The following is a 22,122-nucleotide window of genomic DNA, read 5'->3' as shown; positions in this document are numbered from 1 at the left end:
TTTAAGATATCTTCTTCTAGCAACTTTCAAATATGCAATACAGTGTTATAAACTATAGTCACCATATTGTACATTAAATCCCCATGATTTATTTATTTTGTAGCTGGAAGTTTGTGCCTTTTGACCCTTTTATCCATTTCACTTACCTCATTTTTCCCACCTCTGGGAATCACCAATCTGATCTCAATTTCTGAGCTTGGTGGGTTTTTGTTTTTGGTTGTTTTTTTTTTACAATCTACATAATTATCATTATGTGATATTTGTCTTTCGTTGTCTGACATTTCACTTAGCATAATGTCTTCAAGGTCCATCCATGTTGTCACCAATGACAAGATTTAATTCTCTTTTATGGCTAAGTGGTATTCCAATGTGTGTGTGTGTGTGTGTGTGTGTGTGTGTGTGTGTGTGTGTGTGTACATTTAGGTCCGTTCCATATGGCTATTGTAAATAATGCTGCAGTGAACCTGGGAGTGTACATATCTTTTTGAATTAGTTTTTTTTTTTTTTTTCATAAATAACCTGGGTGGAATTGTTAGATCATATGGTAGTTCTATTTTCAAGTTTTTGAGGAACCTTCATACTATTTTTCATAGTGGTTGCACCAATTTTCATTTCCATCAACAGTGCACAAGGATTCTCTTTTCTTCATATCTCACCAGCATTTTTGTCTTATCTTTTTGAAAATGGACATTCTAACAGGTGTGAGGTGATATGTTATTGTGGTTTGATTTTGATTTGCATTTGCACGTAGTGATGTTGAGCACCTTTTCATGTACCTGTTAGCCATCTATATGTCTTCTTTGGAAAAATATTTATTTAATTTCTCTCCTCACTTTTTAATGGAACTGTTTATTTGTTTTTGCTGTTGAGTTTCAAGAGTTCTTTATATATTTTGGATATTAACACCTTATTAGGTATATGATTTGCAAATATTTTCTCTCATTCTGTAGGTTTCCTTTTTATTTTTTTGATTTCCTCTGCTGTGCAGAAGCTTTTTAGTTTGATGTAGTTCTACCTGTGTAGCAGGGCTACCTCTCATATTCTTATGCTACAAACTTCAAAAATGACATTTTAGTTTTCATAGTTAATATTTCTAATTTGTCTCAAATATTGCTTTATTTAATGATTTTCCTATCCCATATGATTTAAAAAAAAATCTTTGAAAAGGTTTATTTTTATAAATATTGGACAAGTTGGGAAAAGCAAAACTGGATCTCTATTTGCTGTATGATTTTTAAAAGATGATTTAAATGAAAGTTATGGAAAAATATTCTGTCAGTGGTAATGGTTTTTTTTGTTTTTTGTTTTTTAAGAGTTCCACAAAATTCGTATTTTTACTTTTGCAATGTAAGTGTGTTGTTTTTAAGGAAAAGGGTGGGAACAGGAGATCCAGCGTGGGGGATGGACCGAGTTGAGCTGGACACAGGGAGGAGTCCGTGTTGCACCTCAGAGACATCTGGCAGGTGACAGGAAGCAGGCCAAGCCCCGCCTGCTGGAGAGACGGCCCACCTCCGCCCTGTGGGAGGCAAGCACAACCCACAATGTCCCCGAGCCAAGACTCCGCACCAGGGAGCCCCAGACCAGAGGTGCCGTCCATCGGGCTCCGCACAGGGTCCCGGCCTGAGCGGACGTGCCAGCAGACTCTGGCCATCTGACCAGTCACCACAGGGCTGAGCTGGAGAACGACGGGGTGAGGAACCGAGAGGCACTGGGAGAGCCCGGGACACGCCGGCTGCCAGTGCATGTCATGCAGGAAGGCAGGGGCGCCGCCTTCCTAAGACTGACATGGGCACATTTACTTACTTGGAGAACGAAACAAAGCAATTAGCTACTATTAGACATTAAGTTAAGCACTGAGCTGGCAGAGAAGACACAGGCTCCCCGTGATGGCCGGGTCCATGTGGCTGGCGAGAGCCCAGCCACCCCATCACCGATGAAGGCCTCATGTGGTACCTGAGCTCAGCGCCTGCGCCCAGCTCTGGTGGGCCTGGCTGGTGAGTGGGGGCCGAGCAGGGCAGGCCGCCGCAGGGTAATGGGTTTTTGATTTTATAATGGAAGAAGACAATATTATTCTTCTTCCCCAAATCCAATCTATGCTAAGTTTCTGTGAACAATTTTTTTTAAAAAAAAACAAGACATGCATATAAATTTTTTCTTGTGGATGGGAAAGCTAGGGGACTAAATGTTTATTCCTTTTCTATAGCAGTTGAGGGCAAATTTGATTTATCCATATTTATATTAGCTATTAATTATGTTTGGCTGTGATTTTTTTTCTTCACATAGAAGAAACCCAGAAGTAGGCTGAAAGGGCTGGTATAGTGTATTTTGGTCATCAGGGGCACAGGCTTTTTTATTTTTCGACTCTTTCATTTCTGACATGTGACTTTCATCCTCAATTTTGTCTCATAGTCCATATGGTAGCTTATACTCCTGTCATCATGTCAGTGTTCCAGGTAGAAAGCAGGAGGAAGGGGGACATGGTTAACAGGGCACATACCACCTATCCCTTGCCCTTAATTTTAAGGAGCCTTTTTAGATGTGCATGCCACCTAACTTCTTCTATTTACATATTGCTAGCTAGAACTTGTTGGGGTCCAGCCCCAACAGATCCAGGGGTCCCCCAAGGTGTGGACGGAGTGGGCGAAGAAGGAAGGACACGAGGCCGAGTTCAGGTGATCATCATGGCCAGGTTCCTCTTTATTGTCCTCTTACATTTGTATTTATCCTATTTGATCTTTTTTTTTTTTTAAATTAAATCTTTATTGTTCAGATTATTACATTTGTTCCTCTTTTTTCCACCCATAACTCCCCTCCTCCCAGTTCCCACCCCACCCTCTGCCCTCACTCCCCACCCACTGTCCTCATCCATAGGTGCACGATTTTTGTCCAGTCTCTTCCCTCATCCCCCACACCCTTCGCCCCAAGAATAGTCAGTCCATTCCCTTTCTATGTCCCTGATTCTATTATAATCACCAGTTCATTCTGTTCATCAGATTATTTATTCACTTGATTTTTAGATTCACTTGTTGATAGATGTGTATTTGTTGTTCATAATTTGTATCTTTACCTTTTTCTTCCTCTTCCTCTTCTTAAAGGATACCTTTCAGCATTTCATATAATACTGGTTTGGTGGTGATGAACTCCTTTAGCTTTTCCTTATCTGTGAAGCTCTTTATCTGACCTTCAATTCTGAATGATAGCTTTGCTGGATAAAGTAATCTTGGTTGCAGGTTCTTGCTATTCATCACTTTGAATATTTCTTGCCACTCCCTTCTGGCCTGCATAGTTTCTGTTGAGAAATCAGCTGACAGTCGTATGGGTATTCCCTTGTAGGTAACTGACTGTCTTTCTCTTGCTGTTTTTAAGATTCTCTCTTTGTCTTTTGCTCTTGGCGTTTTAATTATGATGTGTCTTGTTGTGGTCCTCTTTGGATTCCTTTTGTTTGGGGTTCTCGGCGCTTCCTGGAGTTGTAAGTCTATTTCTTTGACCAGGTAGGGGAAGTTTTCTGTCATTATTTCTTCAATGTCTTGCTCTCTCTCTTCTTCTGGCATCCCTATAATTCGGATGTTGGTACGCTTGAAGCTGTCCCAGAGGCTCCTTACACTATCCTCGTATTTTTGGATTCTTTTTTCATTTTGCTTTTCCGGTTAGGTGTTTTTTGCTTCTTCGCATTTCAAATCTTTGACTTGATTCTTGCGCTCCTCTGGTCTGCTGTTGGGAGTTTGTATAATGTTCTTTATTTCAGTCAGTGTATGCTTAATTTCTAGTTGGTCCTTTATCACAACATGGAGGGTCTCACTAGATTTCTTGAGGATCTCACTACATTTATCGGCGGTTTCTAGAAACTTCTTGAAAAACCTTAAAAGTGTGGTTTTGAACTCTATATCCAGTAGTTTGCTTTCCTCCATTTCTGTCATTTGTGTCCTGTTTCTTTGTCTCGGCATTTTTTATGCTTTGCTGTGTCGATAGAGTGGCTTTCTGTGCTAAGTGTCCTACAGGGCCCGGTGGCTCAGTCTCCCCAACTACCCGAGGTAGACACTCCCGGTGCACCCCCCTGCGGGCTTTGTGCACAGTCTTGTTATAGTTAAGCCTTGATTGTTGTAGTTAACACTGGGAGGGAATGACCTCCAGGCCAATTGGCTGTGAGAATCAGCTGTGTCTGCAGTGGGAGAACTTCTGTGCTGAAGACACCCTTATGGGGCAAGACTTTCTTCAGCAGGGCTTTGGTGCTAACTGAGTCTGCCCCCTGAGTGTGTCCCTTATGGATCTGAGGAGTTGTAATCTGGATGGTCCCACTCTGACCACTGGGTACATTGGCTCTTGGATCTAAGGAGGTGCTAATCTAGCCTCTGCCTGAGGCTACCCTGCAGACTGCCAGCTGTAAAGCAATGCAAGTTGCCCTGGGGCCTTGGGCAACTGCAGTTTGTTAAGTAATTTTCAGATTACAAAGGGCCGGGCCTTTCATATGCAAAAGCCTCTGTGCATGGCTTGGGCGGGGCAGAGCCCCAGGGGATCAACGGGGGGGGGGGGGGGGGAGGGGGCGCAGCGAACAGTATGGCTGCTCTCAGTCCTGTCCTCAGAGGCCCCGGCAATCGCTGTGTGTGCCTCCGAGAGAAAGCTGCCCTCGAGTTCCGACCGATGCCAGACAGTCCCGTTTCTCCCATATGAGTCTGGGTCCCCAGAGACTTGCCCGGAACTGGAGCTCAGAGCCTGAGACTCCTTCCCAATTGAAAAAGACAATCGTGACCTCAGCCGCCAGCCCTCTCCGCATGCACCTCCGCACCTTTGTATTTTACTTCTGTACCGCACCTCCTCTGAGTCTCGGTATGCTTTTCTCTTTCCTTCTAGTTGTAGAATTTCCCCTCAGCCAGCCTTCCTGTGCTTCTGGATGATGTCCGTTCCAGCCTTTAGTTGTATTTTTGAAGTGGTTGTTCGAGGCAGCAAACTCTGGTGCTTACCTATGCTGCCATCTTGGTGTCTCCTATCCTATTTGATCTTAATCCCATCCGTTCTATTCCAAAGGTTAGGGTGTTTCTTATCTCCATTCCAAGGTTATTCTATTGTTCTATTAAGCTACAAGGAAGTAACTGAAGGAGATTATTCTAAGTAAAGATTATGTAGTTTAAGCGTGATTGTTCGTAGTTAAAGTGATTAACTACCCACCTGGCATTTAGTTAAGGGGTTTTACTGATAAAAATCCACACCTGGGGAAACAACCTTTCTCAGAGAGGTGGTCCTGTTTAAAACACATAGCATTAAGAGTGGGAGCAAACATATTAAGAACAGTATGCCATATAGCCAGGTCCCTTGAAACATCCCTGCAGTGACTGCGTCAAGCAGCAAGGGTGGATCGGCTTCCAGCAATAACTTAGTCATATGACCACACATTTATTTGTAAAGGAAGCTAGGAAATAGAGTTTTGAAAAGCTTGGTACCTTGCTTACTAAATAAAAATTAGGATACTATTGCTAAGGTTGCTATTTAGTGGGTAGGCATAGTGATAGACAACTCCCACTTTCAATGTCTGCCATAGCTCTCTAACAGAATAAACCAAATATCAGGGGAAATTTTGGTAATAAGGTAAACATTTCTTATGATGGTATTCAAATTTCTTTTTTTTATTTATAAAAGATTTTCTAGTGGGAGGAGAATAAGAGAGGGAGAGAGAGAGAAACATCTATGTGAGAGTGATACGTTGATCAGCTGTCTCCTGCACTCGCCTACCCAGGACCTAGCCTGTAACCCTGCATATTCCCTGACCAGGAATCAAACCAGCAACCCTCTGACACATGAGAAGATGCCCAACCAACTGAGCTACAGCAGCCAGGATAGTGTTAAATTTATTTTTTAAGGGAAAAATTTAAAAGCTGTTTTTCTTTTTTTAAACATATTTTTATTGATTTCAGAGAGGAAGGAAGAGGGAGAGAGATAGAAACCTCAATAATGAGAGAGAATCATTGATTAGCTGCCTGACACGTCCCCTACTGGGGATGCAACTCAGGAATGTGCATTGACCAGGAATCCAACCATGACTTCCTGGTTCATAGGTCAACGCTCAACCACTGGGCCACACAGGCGGGTCTGTGGTCAATAAATTTTTAACAAAGGAGCCAAGAATATATAATGGGGAAACCACAGTCTCTTCAATAAATGGTGTTGGGAAAGCTCGACAGCCACATCCAAAAGAATGAAACTGAACCGCTACCTTTACTATATACAATTCAAAAAGGATTAAAGACAGAATGTAAGACCTGAAACTCCTGGAAAAAAATTTAGACAGTAAGTTCCTTATCATCCATCTTGGCAATGCTTTGCTTCGACTTGACACTAAAAGCAAAGGTTACAAAAGCAAAAATAGATAAGTGGAGTTACATTAAACTGAAAGCTTCTGTACAACAAAGGAAATAACAAAATGAAAAGGCAACCTACAGAATGGAAGAAAATATTTCCAAATCACATATCTGATTTTGGGTTAATATCCAAAATATATAAAGAATTCATTTAACTCAATAATAAACAAACAAAAAGCCAAAAAATATTTTGATTGAAAAATGGGCAGAGGAATTGAGTAAACATTTTCCAAAGAAGAGTTACAAATGGCCAATAAGCACATGAAAAGATGCTCAACATCTCTAATCAATAGGGAAATGCAAACCAAAAACAAAATAAGTATCACCTCACACCTGTTAGATTGGCTGTCATAAAAAAGACAAGAAATAACAAGTGTTGTGCATTGTTGGTGGGAATATAAGTTGGCGCAATCACTATGGAAATTAATATGGAAGTTTCTCAAAAAATTAAATGTAGAATTATCATATGATCCAGTAATCCTTATGGGTATACATCCAGAGAAAATGCAAATAGTATTTGAAGAGATATGTGCACCCATGTTTATTGCAACATTATTAACAGTAGCAAAGTATAGGAAAATCAAAGTGTCTACCAACGGATGGGTAAAGATGTAGTGTGTACACACACACACACACACACACACACACACGAATATTATTCAGCCATGAGAAACAAGGGCAACTTGGATGGACCTTGAAGGTATTATGCTAAGTGAGAGAAGCCAAATAGTGCATGATATTGCTTATATGTGAACTCTAATAAAGCTGACTCACAGAGACTAGAATGGTGGTTACCAGGGCAGAGGCTGCTGAGGGGGGGTGAGGGTGGGGTGCGGGGGGTGAGGGAGGGAATTGGGGAGATGTTGGTTAGAGTAAAAACTCAATTCAAAGATAGATAAGTTCTGGAGGTCTAATATACAGATTGGTTATAGCTAATAATACTGAATATATACTTGAAAGTAGCTAAGAGAATAGATCTTACATGCTCTCAGCACAAAAATGTAGTAATTATGTGATATGATGGAGGAGCTAGCTAACATTAGGGTGGTAATTGCAATGCAATAAATAAGTGTATCAAATCAACATGTTTTATACCTAAACTCATAGTGTTATATGTTAATTATATAATAATAAGCTGGAAAAAAGTGGGAGTATTAAAAAATACAGCAAAATTAAGAAGGATAGCTAGAGAGAGAGGAGAGGGAGACAGAGAGAGAGAGAAATAGAGAGAGAGAGAGAATAGAGAGAGGACTTTAAAAGGTATAAATAAGCCAATATGAAAGACTGTACAAAGTAATGAGAAAACGAACAAAAGGGATAGAAATGAAAATAATGGTTTTTAAATTTTTTTTTATTTAAAGAAGAACCAGTAAAAAAGAATGGAAGGAAGAAAGGTAGAGAAGGAAGGAGGGAGGGAGGAATGGAAGAGGGAAAGAGGAAGGGAGAGAGGGAGAGAGAAAGAGTGAAGGAAAAGAGGGAAGAAGGAATGAAGTCGGGAAGAAAAGGCAGGCAGGCATGCAGGACACAGGCAGGCTAGGGATAGAGAAAGAAAAAGGGAATGAAATGGAGTGAGGAAAGATATTGTAAAAGGCTATAAAAGAAGGAAGGGGAAAGATACAAAGGGAGGAAGTGAGGGGAAAGAGAAGTTTAAATAGAGTGGATGAATCAGTAGGAAAGAGTAAAATATAAGAAAAGTGAAAAAATGTGAGCAAGAGAAACAGGGTTTGAAAAGGAGGAAGTAGTAAGAAAAGTGCAATTTTGGAAAGCGGGGGAAAGAAATCTAAAAAGTGAGTTAAAATATTACAGTAAAATATAAGATGGATGGATGATAGCTAGGAAGGTTAGGTAGGTAGGAATATAAAATATAGATAGAGCCATAGATAGGTAATTGATAGTCTATTGAAAGGAGCCAGTAAATAGAGAGTAAAGGAAAGAGGGGAGCTAGGGTAGGATAGGACAGGATAGGAGGAGAGAAAAGGTAGGCTGGTATGCATGCAGACAGGCCCAGAGGGTAAATAGAAAGAAATGCAGAAAAGGAACAAGAAAAAGACTTGGAGAAATGGAATAAGGGAAGGAAAGAATGAAAGAAAGAAGGAGGAAATATGAAATAGATGTTTAAAATGGATTAACTTAGAAGAGAAAGTAAAAAAGAATGGCTGGCATGGGAACATTAAGATAATAACTAGTTAATAAGTATTTGAATGCTTACTGTAAAATGCTTTCAAACTTTCATGTTCATATGAATCACCTGGGATTTTTTGTTAAACTGACAATTCTGATTCAGTAGATCTAGGGTGGGGCCTGATTTTCTGTAGTTCTACGGGCTCCCAGGTGATGTCAATGACAGAGGCTGAGGACTACATTTGAGTAGGAAGGTTCCAGGAGAAAAGGAGGGGAGGAGTGCTAAGAAATTTATTTCAAGTCAGTACCTATCCTGGGTTTATACTTAGCTGATATTTATATTCCTAGTTTAGCTGCTTGTTTTCTTAAAGTTGTACTGGATGACCTCTGGGACTTCTTTATACCAGTTTTATATGTTTCTTTGAATTTAAAAAAAGGTCCTCAGAGTGGATTCTTTTAGGATAGCAAGAGGGAGGAAGAGTGATAATTCAGAGTGATTACCTAGAAGTTTTGAGAAGTAAAACCTGCAAGAATTTAAAAAGAAGTATTATATTAGACCACTCAGAAGCTCATATATACTCTTCTTGAGAATCTTTTCATAGTGGCTAATCTGTATAGTAGAATTAGACTGCAGATGTTTTGGGAGAACAAAGAGAGGCACAAATTGGCTTACGATAGCATTTGGAGGCTTGGTTGATAGTATTGATCAAGATAGAAATAATTTTCTAGGTTATATTATGCTTACTTTTCTACATTAGTAAAATAGTCTTTTTTTTCTTCCCATTTTGCTAGTGTTAGTGGAATTCTTAGTAAGAAATCTCTCTGGACAAGGTTTTTTATGCTATGGAAATTTAATTTCATATTTTACATTCCTGGATATAACTGAGATCATATAGTGCAAGAGACTAAATTGCTACATTTAATTACCATTTAATTATTTGGTTTTTTCTAATTGTAATGTATTTGTTACTGTAATAATATTGTTTAGGGAATTTCATCTGAGTTCAGTGAAATGCACTGGAAATTACGTTTTTGAAAAATTATTCTTTTTGAAAATATAGTATACCAGAGGCCTGATGTGCACTAGTGGGGTCCCTCAGCATAGCCTGTGGGTATCGGGCCAAAACCTGTAGTCTAATGCCACCTGCCTTTCCTGCCTGCCATTCCTGCTCATCCTGGCCCGGCTGCGCCTGCCACCATCACTGCAGCTCGGTAGACTTGTTGCTGCTCTGCTGCCTTCTTGGGGCTACGGCAGCCAGGCATGAGCCCTGAGTCTGGCATCTGGCTGAGTGGTGCTTCTGTTATGGGAGCGCACTGACCACCAGGGGGCAGCTCCTGCATTGAGTGTCTTCCCACTGGTGGTCATTGTGTGTCATAGTGACCGGTTGACCAGTTGTTGGTTGTTCGGTCGCTTAGGCTTTTATATAGATAGATTAGATAGTGTATAAGTGCTGTATTCCTAAATAGATTAACTTATTAATTTGTTGTATTTTATTTCTTTTAGTGTCCTTGAATGAGGTTTTATTGCTAGTGGATACCGCACATTTAAAGAGGTTTGGATTATGGAAAAGTAAGGATGATGATCACAGTAAAAGGAGTCTTGCTATCCTTTTCCTCTGGGTCTCATCACATTATCTTCAGGACATTCAGACCCAATTAGAAAACTCTATGTTAAGCCAGCAATGTGAGTATAAAATTATTTCTGAATGTCAGGATAACCTGAGAAGTCCTGTAAATAAATAGTTTTCTTCTAAAGTAATTTAATAAAATGTAATTTCACTGATTTGAAATTAAGTTCATTAAATTAAAAAAAATTTATCCCTTAATATTATGTAAGATAAATTATTTTATTTATTCACATAATTTCTCCTGATACTTTTACTCAGTCAAATGACTTTATTTTCTAAAATAAAAGGAATACCTTATATTTTAGTCAGTTACCATCCTTGGCTACCTTTCTTATGAGTTTCTTGCCCTGATTTCGAAATGAACTGTGACTGAGCTAATTAGTGACAAAGTTAAATAACATACAGAAGTCTTTAACTTCAACATTTTATTTACTTTCTAAAGAGAAACTCAGTTTACTTATATATCCTTTCTCTAAGACTGGATTGAGTACTTTTCTGTATGTTCCCATAATACTTACACACACACACACACACACACACACACGTGTGTGTGTGTGTGTGTGTGTGTGTGTGTGTGTGTGTGTGTGTTTAAATTTAGTTATTTTGCTATCCTAATTCAAAATTAATTGGGAAGATTTATGATTACATAGAGAAGTTGGAGAAATACAATTAGCCATTTATAATCATTATCAGGGAAGAGAATGCCATTTGAGACCACTGTTGAAATGACTGATTAAAGAAAATGATATTGAAGGAAGTATTTGGAACATTTTTTAAATTAATAAATTTGATATATGGAGGAGGGTAGAGAAAAATAATTAATTGCTTTGTTACCATTCATTCATTTATTTATACATCCAGTAACAAATATTTAGTAGACCTCCTAAACACCAGATCCTGGAAATACAGAGGTCAATATCCTGTGGAGTTTACATTCTAATGCAGTAAGGAGTCTAAAAATTGTCAATTTTGGTTCTAGTTACTAATGGCCAATTTTGGGATTTAATTTGCTTGGATTACTTTGCTAGTGGTTATATACCAACCTTACTGTTAATAATAGTCAAGTTATTTTAATTATAATACACTTGAAAAACAACGCTATTGATAAAAATTGTTGTCTTTTTTTTAATAGCAAAATCCAGTGAATTCATTTTCCTTGAGCTACACAATCCTATTTCACAAAGAGAAGAATTGAAATTGAAAGATATTATGACAGAAATAAGTACAACCACTGGAGAATTAGAGCTTTCTTATCCATTGTCTTGGGTTCAGGCATTTCCTTTATTTCAGAATCTTTCTTCAAAAGAAAGTTCTTTTATTCATTATTACTGTGCTTCAACTTGTTCCTTCCTTGCTGCTGCTGCTGAAGAAACGAAGATGCAATCAATATCTCAGGTTAGCACATGATTAATATAATTGGTGAGGGGGTGGGAGAAGGTTTGGTGAAAATTCTTTCATTGAAATTAGGCTGATTTCAAAATGCTGTTTTGTCTAAAGGGCACAATATCCAACCTGAAAGAACTCCCAGTGCCAAAGCTAGAACAGTTTGATCAGCAAACTCAGTGATGATAGTATGTGATTATAACTAAAGAATAACATGAATACCAAAAAATGTATATTGATATAAATAAATAACTGAATTAATGAATTAATGAATACATAAATAATAAATGATGGATAAGGGACACGTCTTTCTTAGAAAAGTATTCCAATTAATAAATATAAAGAATGAGAGAAATATAAAACCACCATTAGAAAAATCATAGTATGATTGGGTGCTAAATTTAATTGCTGAAAATTTAAGGAGAAACAGGATAAGTGCATAATCTCAAAATCTCTTCCCCAATATATTTATTAATTACAAAAAGTAGTAACAGTGGAGAATCCTGGCAGATATCACCTTAATCCAAGTGATCCAAGTTAATACCACCAATAATAAGACATTCTGACTTAATACCTGTCACATCATACACCGAGAAGGGTACATCACTTCTGTGGTATTCTTCCAATACTGTATAATCTCAATCTAATCATGAGAAAAAACCCAGAGAAACCAGGTTACAAAATAACTGATGGATACTTTTTAAAAATACAAAAGTTATGAAAGATAAGGGAAGATTGAAGCATTGTAAGGTCCTGAAACAGGAAAAAGATATTAGTGGAAAACTAGTTGAAACCAGAATAAAGTCTGTAGTTTACCATATAATATGATACCAGGGTTAATGTCTTAGTTTTGATAATTGTACTACGGTTATATAAGATGTTAATATTACTGGAATCTGGGAGAGGCTTGTTTTTTGTAATTCTTCTGTAAGTCTAAATTATCTTAAAACAATTCATAGTAAGTTTAAATATGCTCTTTATAAAAAAAATAACTCTAGAGAGAAGCGTGTTTATTAAGTTTGCTGTGGAGCATGCATGTTCATGTATACCTACACACAGGACAGTCTGGGCAGGGGCTAATCTGCTTGTAGGAAGCCACATTAGGAAGACAAGGTGTGAGATTTTCTTTCTTTATGTATACACTAGAGGCCCAGTGCATGGAAATTCATGCATTGGAGGGGGGGGTCCCTCAGCCCGCCCTGCCCCCTCTCACAGTCCGGGAGCCCTCAGGAACAGGAGGTGACCAGTGATCAGGGGAAGGCGACGCCCTCATCACACCTCTGCTGCTGCCACAGCCGGCAGCGCAAGCCTCAGCTGGCCCTGGTTACCTGCGCCTTGAGCTGGCCCTGGGTGTCTGGGCAGCCGCCATCCAAGGCTTGCCTGCGCCTCGGCCGGCCCTGCTTGCCTGAGCCTCAGTCAGTTGGGGGTGCAGGAGGATCCGAGGCCCTGGCGGGGCTGTGGGGATTCTGGCGGCAGGCGCAGGGAGCTGCTGGCCTGCTCCTGCTGTGGGCACCGCCATCTTGTGAGGGCATGATAGTCAATTTGCATATTACCTCTTTATTATATAGGATTGTAACAATTTGGCATGCTAACTATATTGTATATACAAATTTACATTCTGCTTTTCCATTTAATAATAGAATATCAATTTATATTATTATAAACTCAGTTCCTCTTTAAAAATGTTTTCTATTATATTATCACCTTTTTTGTTCATTTTGAGCTGCACAGATTCTCTTTTAATTATAAAGCTCATATTTATAAGTAACACTTCAACTGAAACTTTGATTATGTACAATGTCTTTTGATCAATAGTATTTTGATGCTTATATCTTTGCAGAAATTCTAAAAGTAAAGATATAATATCATGATTTGGATTTTTTTTAGTCACATTTTCTCTTTACAAGTCTAGGTTTTGACTGTTCTTTTCAGAGTTTATATGTATTTATGTATCTATAAGGAGACTTTTCTCCCCATTTGCTGTCAGCCCTCAAATATAGATGCAGCCAAACCTAATTACACCTTCCTGCAGAAGCAAAGTAGCGGTTGCTACTCACTTTCTATTACAACTAACCCAGATGAAGAATGGCGAGAAGTCAGGCACACTGGACCTGTTCAGAAGTATGTACTGTGTCATATCCTGTTTGTAATAGGTGGGCACACTAGTCGTTTTCACTCATGCTGCTGATTTTAGTTTACCTTTTTAAATGTTTTGAGTTTTACTTTCACACTGAATGGCTAATAATGAAAATAATGCTTTTTCTAAATTTATGAGAAAGTTAAAAAAAATTTTATTAAGTAAAACAATTGTGCCATTTCATTTAGTTTTATGTTAATAAGACAGAAATAGTAGCCAAACTATAAAATTTTGTAAGATTAAAGCATTTATTGAAAATATTTAAATAGCAATGTATGATTTTTAAGATTATATATTTTATATCTGAATATATAATAGGAAAATGAAATTATTTATTAAAGTGTGCCTCAATTTAAGGTATTTTAGAATTTATCAGAACTTCCCTTTCAGAAATTGCTTTTTTTTGTTTATATTTCATCTTTTATATATATTCTCATAGTGGGAAGGCAGAATCAGGTGTCTGTGCATTTGAGGGTGGTTTTATTTGTCTATGTATTCCTTTTCTGTGTTTTAGGGGAAAAAAACACCACATGAAAGCACAGGATAGGAAAATAGCTGATAAATAGAAACTATAATATTAGCATTTAAAATTTTCACAGTCTTTTTTGGTTTAGGTGCCATGCTTATCAAGATTAAGTCAATTGCAGATGACTTTTTTTTTCTTTTTTTTTTTTATTGCTTAAAGTATTACAAAGGGTATTACATATGTGTCCATTTTATCCCCCTGCCCTAGACAGTCCCCTAGGCAGATGACTTTTATCTTCTTAAATCTTTCTAGTTCAAGAAGTACATATTATACCTTTATTATTTACTATACTAGTGACCTGGTGCATGAAATTTGTGCACATTAAAAGGGAATTAATTAGAGGAAATATTTGAATATTGCTATTTGCCCTTTATAATAGAAGTGTCAGAGATGAAAGAAAATTAGTAAAGTGTATATGAAAATAATATATACATTTATTAATAAAGAAACAATAACAGCGTCACATCCCCAGCCGGTGTCAGGCGGGGGATGCAGCCTCACGTCCTGACCTCGCCACACACGCAGCCCTGTCCACCCACACCTGCTGCAAATGCAGCCTCCTGCTGATCGGCTGTTACAGCATGAGGGTGTCAGGACCATTTGCATATTACCCTTTTTTTAGTATAGATTTGTGCACTTATCTATGCCAAGATTATAGTTACGAATTCACAGCTGCTACTGGTCTTATTTCTGAACTTCAAGAGAGGATATTAGAAGAAACATGCCTAATTAGTTGTCATCTGTTTTCTACTTCTTTTTGATTGTGTCCTAATTATTTCTTTCCCTTATGTTCTCTTAAGTTTTACATTATAAGCTCTTTATTATAGGAAACTTGCCTCCTTAAGCTCCCTATTATTTCCATTACCCAGCTGCTGGCTTAGGCTAGTCACCAGTAGAGCATAGTTTTTGACAGCTGGCTCTTCTGATTAGAAAGGAACTAGGAATCTGAATAGGGATTCACTTATTAGAGTTGGAAAGTATACCATAGGAAAATCATCCATGGTTTTATTATATCAGTTTGTTGAAAGTTAAAAATTATACAGAAGATAGACATCCTCAATGGTATTGTGATTGATTGTGAGATATAACCTATAGATTTAACAGATATTGAGACCAGCCTACATAAGAAGGATTGGAAAGGAAAATATGCTCAATGAGACTGCTATTATTAGCTTGTGAAAATTAAGAGAGGAAAATATAATTGCTTGTATCCTGTCAAATAATTTTTACTCTATATATTTTAGTTATTTGAACACTATTACCCTGTTATTGTACCATATGACAAATCTTTTTGATACTAGAATTTTTAATACCAATATACTTTAACTTTATTTTTACTTTTAAGGTTGATTGTATATCCTCCACCACCTACCAAGGGGGGATTAGGAGTAACTAGTGAAGATCTGGAGTGCTTAGAAGAAGGGGAGTTTCTTAATGATGTAATTATTGATTTCTACCTTAAGTAAGTACAATGCTAAATGATCTTCTCATTTGTTTTACAGGTGTTGATGTGAATCTTAAAGTAAATGTTTTTATATCTGAAGTATTTAACTCTAGATAAAAGTAACCTGCCAAGATACTAGATTTGGAAATTTTTTGATTACAAACGTTTTCTAGAGTTGACTAACTCAGTTGTATTCCCTTATTTCCAATAGATACTATGTACTTCAGAAGAGCGACTGTTTTTTAGTTTATTTTAGTTTTTGTTTGTTTTTGATTTATTCTTCTTTGACTGTTATTGTGATGAAGGAACTACTTACATAATTACAAATCACTTTGGGAACTAATTGAAAAGAAGCAATTCTGTGTAGTTATGTATTGTGTCCTTAAGCACAATTAAGAGTTAACAGTCATTTTAAAAATCCATACCACTATTTAAAAAAGAATCATTTTCAAATTTTTGTATAGCCAAGCTGAAGGGATAGAGAAGTTTTTTCAACTTTCATGCCTTCATTTTGTACTATATCCCTTCACTTCTTTTAGATGTCTCTAATTATTTCATTGAACCCCCTCAAACTAAATTTATTGTCATTTTACCTAAGCTCTATTTTACTGATAATCCAGTACTTAGTCTAGTCACTCAGGCCCCAAATCTCACACTAGCATTTACTCTTTATCCTTGACATTGTAGATTTAAGCTCTAGAAGTTTAATATGGGTCCTTTTTTATATCTTCCATGTCTCTATTTAGTTATAGTAACTGTTTGGAATATAGTTATGATAACTGTTTCATTGTCCTTTTCTACTTATTCTAATATCTGTGTCAGTTTTGGATCAGTTTTTCTTTTCATTGTGAGTGTTTTTATTTTGAGTTGTTTTGCTTCTTTGCATGTCTTGTGATTTTTTATTGGGTGCTGGGCATTTTTGTATTCCTATAAATATTAATTGAATTTTATTATGGAACACAGATTTTTTGGAAGCAGTTTTAAGGGTCATGCCTTTTGTGATTTGTTAGCCAAGACCAATAAATTAATCCTGACCTCTGAGGAAAGACCTTTCAGAGTGTTCTACCCGAGGGCCTCATGAATCATGAGGTATGCCAGCCTACCTGTTCGGAAAAGGCATTATTCCCATGGCCTGTGGAAATGCTGGGTATGGTTCTATCTCATCTTTTCTGGTAGTTTTTTCCCCCAGCCTTGGGTAGTTTCCTTACACCCGTACAGTGATCAATATGCTGCTGACTACCTGAGAACTTTCTGAAGATGTTTGGAGTTCTCTATGCAGACAGTCCTTTTCTTTCCAATATTCAGATCTGCGAACCCTGGCTGCCTTGGTCTCTTCTGACTCACATCCATCTCTTCAACTCGGGGAGTCTGTCAGGCCTCATGGGTTACTCCTTGTGCTGCAGCCTGGAAACTGTCAAGGCAGTACCAGGGTATTAGTGGAGCTTACCTTGTTTCACATTTCTCAAAGATCACTGTTCTTTGTTGCCTGATGTCCAGGGTTTTAAAAACGATTGTTTTACATTTTTAATTTTTTGTTTTTTTTCAAGCAGAAGGGTAAATCCGATCCTTATTATTCTCTCTAGACTGGGAGTGAAAGTCTTCATTATCATGGACTCTTTATCCCCCCATTCGCTTTCTACATATTGAGTTGCCAATTTTAACAGATTCTGTCTCTTAAGTTCATTTAATCTCTTTGTTGTCATGATCTTTCTAGTACTCCTTATCTCACCTAAATTGTAATTCTGCCTTTTTAAGTAGTCTCCTTGTATCTTTTGTCTCTGTTTTGTTGTCCATTGAGTATGTTTTTTTAACTTTATTTTTCTTAAACTGCCCTAAGAAAGCAATTCTTGGGAACCTTTAGTAATATTACCGGTCAAAATGAGTTCAAACACAGTCTGGCATTTGAGGATCTTGATAATATTACACCAATCTATCTTTTCAGCCTTATACATATATGTATTACATAATCCAGCAAAATTGAATTATAAACAGTTTGCTAAACAAAGCCCATCCCTATTCACACTTCTGTATTAATGCTCTGTTTTTTGTCCTGCTTCCTGGAATTCTCACCTCTTATTTCAACTTGTTGAAATTTTATTCCTTTTCAAGGTTCCTTGCAAGTGATACCTTTGTGAAACGTTTCCTGATCTTCTAAACAGTTATTATTAACTCACATAAAACTTCATTTGTATCTCTTTTATGGTACTTATACTATTTTGCCTTATTTTAAAGTTATTTGGTAGTTTTATAATTATTCTCCCTCTAAAAGTTAAGCACTTTGAATCTTATTTTTTGTGTCCTATAATAGTATCAAATTTATATTTTATGAGATGAAATGGATCATTTTTTTGTATTTTAATATACTCTTTGGGATTAACTAATAAAATTTTATTTTTAATGCAGATTTAATAGTATTTTTCTGCTGAACCGGTTTGGCTCAGTGGATAGAGTGTTGGCCTGCGGACTCAAGGGTCCCAGGTTCGATTGCGGTCAAGGGCATGTACCTTGGTTGCGGGCACATCCCTAGTGGGGAGCGTGTAGGCGGCAGCTGATCGATCTCTCTCATCGATGTTTCTAACTCTCTATCCCTCTCCCTTCTTCTCTGTAAAAAAATCAATAAAAATATATTTTTAAAAAAACAGTATTTTTCTATACTTCCTTTTCATGGAACTGCCTATATATGTATTCCTTATTTTCAGAGGGGATTCTAACTTCATTTTTTAAGCTACTTTCTATTTATTTTTTAAATTGATGAATAACTTTCAAGTAGTAAAGTATAAAGCTGATTTTCACATATGTATACACCCATTTTAATCATCATTCAGATCAAGCATTCTTTGTGTCTCCTTCCCTGTAGTATATCTTTCCCATAATCACATTATAAAAAACTTCACATTTTCTTCATCTGTTACGTTTTTATTTTTATTTATTTATTTATTTAATTTTTTAAATATATTTTATTGATTTTTTACAGAGAGGAAGGGAGAGAGATAGAGAGTTAGAAACATCGATGAGAGAGAAACATCTATCAGCTGCCTCCTGCACACCCCCTACTGGGGATGTGCCTGCAACCCAGGTACATGCCCTTGACCGGAATAGAACCTGGGACCTTTCAGTCCACAGGCCGACGCTCTATCCACTGAGCCAAACCGGTTTCGGCTGTCTGTTACGTTTTTTAAAAAAAATAATTATAAGGTAATTTTTAAACCTGCATAAACATTAAAAATAGTAGAGTTCTGCCCTAAGCTGTGTTTCCCCGTGGTTGGAGCACAGGCACAGGTACCTAAGGGTCTTGGGTTCAATTCCCAGCCCTGGTTGGGGCGGTGTGGGAGGCAACCAATTAGTGTGTCTCTCTTATGTTGATGTCTCTCTCTCTCTCCCCCTCCTTTCATCCCTTCCACTTTCTAAAAAACCAGTGGGAAAAATACACTCAAATGAGTTTTAACAACAAACAAAAAAAGGAATAGTTGAATTCTCTGATCATGAAAGGTTTAATTATTCAATAATTGAATTATAATCTTATATTGAAGGATTTTTTTAGTATAGAAGTGAATTAAGAATTTATAGATTATTCATGTTTCAGAATTAAGATTTTTTCCTTTCCTCTTCTTTTGTGTCTGTAATATAAATATGGTACTCAACACAGAAGATAATATTTGTTAAGTGAATAAATGAATAAGTGGGCAATTTCTGCTTTAAACAGTCTTGGTGCAGGTCTTTGAAGTAACTAAAAAACGAAAAGAACTGAAATCAGAGCAAATTGCAAGATTGCTTTGAATCTAATTGGATATAAAAATGAAGATTCCCAGAACACATAAGATAATAGTGGGAAGACCAGGTAAAATCTAAAAATAATTTAATTTTGTGGTGTTGCTACTTTACCAGGTATCTTATATTGGAAAAGGCATCAAGTGAACTTGTTGAACGAAGTCACATTTTTAGTAGCTTTTTCTATAAATGCTTGACGAGAAAGGAAAATAACTTAACAGAAGATAATCCAAATCTTTCGTAAGTCTATCTTCCAATGTACTTACATTTTGAGAGGCAAATATACCATTTTGATGTTTCTAATGAAATAACCTCATATAGTGTTCCCTTGATGAGTGATATTACCACTTGTACAGGTGCTGGGCCTGTTGTTCTGTGAGACATTCTCACCCTTCCATGGTGCTGCTCCCTCTCACAGGGAGGCTGACTCTTGCAGGCTTCATTTCCAATTGCACTTCCTTGGGGGGACACTGGGAGTTGGAAAGGAAGAAAGGAAGAAACTAGGTTATTTCTTCTGTACCTTCCACCATGGGCAGTAATTCTGGCAGTTTCTCACCCTAAAGTATAAGCTTCATGAGGTCAGGGACTTTATCTGCCTTATTTTCTACTATCCCTAGTACCTTTTACTCAGTGCTTGGTACATGCTAGGAACTCAAAGAAAAAGATAAATAATAATGTATATTATTTAAAGGGGAGAGAACTGTTAGACATTTGATTGAGGATTTTCTACACAGTTAGGAACTGAGAATAAGATTAATCGGTGGCTCCCATATTCCTCCTAATCTCCTTGCCCCATCCTATGTGTAATGTATTCCCAATCAAATAAAGTTAACATAATCAGGAAATCTACCAAACACTAACATAACACAGAAAACTTGTCATCCTTGTGATTTTCAAATGGAAAATTAACAGACTATATACCAGAGGAAAGCAGTTGTTTATAATCTTGTAATGGTTGGGCCATTCTGAAATAAAAAAATTCAGTGAACATGTGACTCCAGATTATTTTATGAAGTTAGCCTTCTACATATAGTCTTCATTCCTATCACATCTTTTAGCCCTTTCTGGATCCCATCTTACTTCTCATGTCTACCCTTGCAAGTTTGGTTAGTCAGATGAACAGATATTGGGCAAAGATGTCTATTTCCTATATTACTTGGTATATAAATCTTTAAGAACTTAATGATTTGTTTCATTCCCTGTATAAAAAGAGGTTCTTCAGGTGATGGATCCCTGATCCAGAAGTCACATACCACCTCCATAATGCCATGGTTAAATGCTATCCCCTTCCTAAAATTATTTTTTGACATCCAAACTTGGTTTGATATCTTCCCTTAAATTCCTTGATGGATTTAGTAAAGCAGGGGTGGGGAACCTCTTTCCTGCCAAGGGCCATTTCGGTATTTATAACATCATTCACTTAGTATAATTCACTTAATTTAAGTTTATGTTGCTATGAAAAAAGCTCCTAGATTTATTGAATTTCGAGTCCCACCTGTGGTTGCCTTGGCAGGGCCAGACCAAATGATTTCTCAAGCCTTACCAGGACTGTGGACTTTTCCACCCCTGATTTAAAGAAAATAAACTATTCCATATTTGTTTTTTTGTGTTTGTCCCAACCCTTTTATAGGTGGCTTTCCTAGATCTGTAGTGTAATTCCTTATGACATTTATATTTTAGTTATTTGTTGTGTGTGTGTGTGTTTTTTTTTCTGCTATCATTTTAAAATAAATTCCTTTAGGTCAGTGTGGGTGATGTTATTATTTGTTCTTAGGAACCTAATATTTGTTGAAGAAATAAAATGAAAGATGGATATACTTAACTCATTCTCATAGTTTCTTTATATATGAAATGAAGGGAGACGAGTGTCACCTTTAAAGATCTAAGAGCATATGCCTCCTTCTTCCTCTTTAATTATGTTTTAAAACACCTTCCTATTCACAGATATAACATTTAGACAATTCTGTTAAGGTTTAATAATAGTGTTTTATACCATGTGAAGATGGAACTAAACAGGATAAATAAGTATAGTTGTTTATATTCAGTTATGCCACTTGTAGAATCTATATAACATTTTATAAATTGTTGCCTTTCTTCTATTACATTATTTATAAACAGGGATCAGATTTAAAAATACCCAGGAGTTAATAAAAAGAGATAATTTTCTAATGTGTTATATATCTTGAAAAGGATGGTTAGATAAACTAAACCTAACAGTTTTCAGTTATAAAAATGACTCTTGAAATCCTTATCTTAAATTTTTAATTATTTATATATCAAATATATCTATCTTTCATATTCCCAGAATGGCACAAAGAAGACATAAAAGGGTAAGAACATGGACTCGCAACGTAAACATCTTTAATAAAGATTACATCTTTGTGCCTGTAAATGAATCGTGAGTATTTCCGATTATTTCAAAACAAAATTGGAGGGAGTGCAGAAAAAGTATTTGGTTTTTAGATAGTTGATCAGTAAAAAGTGTGTGTATATTAACCCCAGGTATTATTATTATTTATTTATTTTTATTTTTTTTCTTTATTGATTAAGGCAGGAGCCTCAAACTTTTTAAACAGGGAGCCAGTTCACTGTCCCTCAGACCGTTGGAGGGCTGGACTATAGTTTAAAAAAAAACTATGAACAAATTCCTATGCACACTGCACATATCTTATTTTGAATTAAAAAATCAAAATGGGAACAAATACAATATTTGTATTTTCATGTGGCCCGTGGGCCGTAGTTTGAGGACCCCTGGATTAACGTAT

General features: G+C 36.8%; 1 protein-coding gene across 1 annotated transcript in view; it reads left to right on the top strand.

Moving 5' to 3' along the window:
* The window catches only part of SENP7 (SUMO specific peptidase 7), a 181,560-nt gene that overhangs the window by 150,773 nt on the left and 8,665 nt on the right, over positions 1-22,122 (top strand). Inside the window, exons 13-18 of the mRNA XM_081086738.1 lie at positions 9,976-10,155; positions 11,232-11,494; positions 13,470-13,603; positions 15,491-15,607; positions 19,475-19,597; positions 21,663-21,755. Of these exons, the coding sequence (XP_080942864.1) occupies positions 9,976-10,155; positions 11,232-11,494; positions 13,470-13,603; positions 15,491-15,607; positions 19,475-19,597; positions 21,663-21,755 (910 nt within the window). The remainder of the gene's footprint in view (positions 1-9,975; positions 10,156-11,231; positions 11,495-13,469; positions 13,604-15,490; positions 15,608-19,474; positions 19,598-21,662; positions 21,756-22,122) is intronic.

This window comes from Myotis nattereri (assembly GCF_964212035.1).
Source record: "Myotis nattereri genome assembly, chromosome: 3".
In the NCBI taxonomy this organism is placed as follows: Eukaryota; Metazoa; Chordata; class Mammalia; order Chiroptera; family Vespertilionidae; genus Myotis; species Myotis nattereri.
Note: the sequence above shows the minus strand (reverse complement) of the source record. Positions and strands in the feature narration are given on the sequence as shown.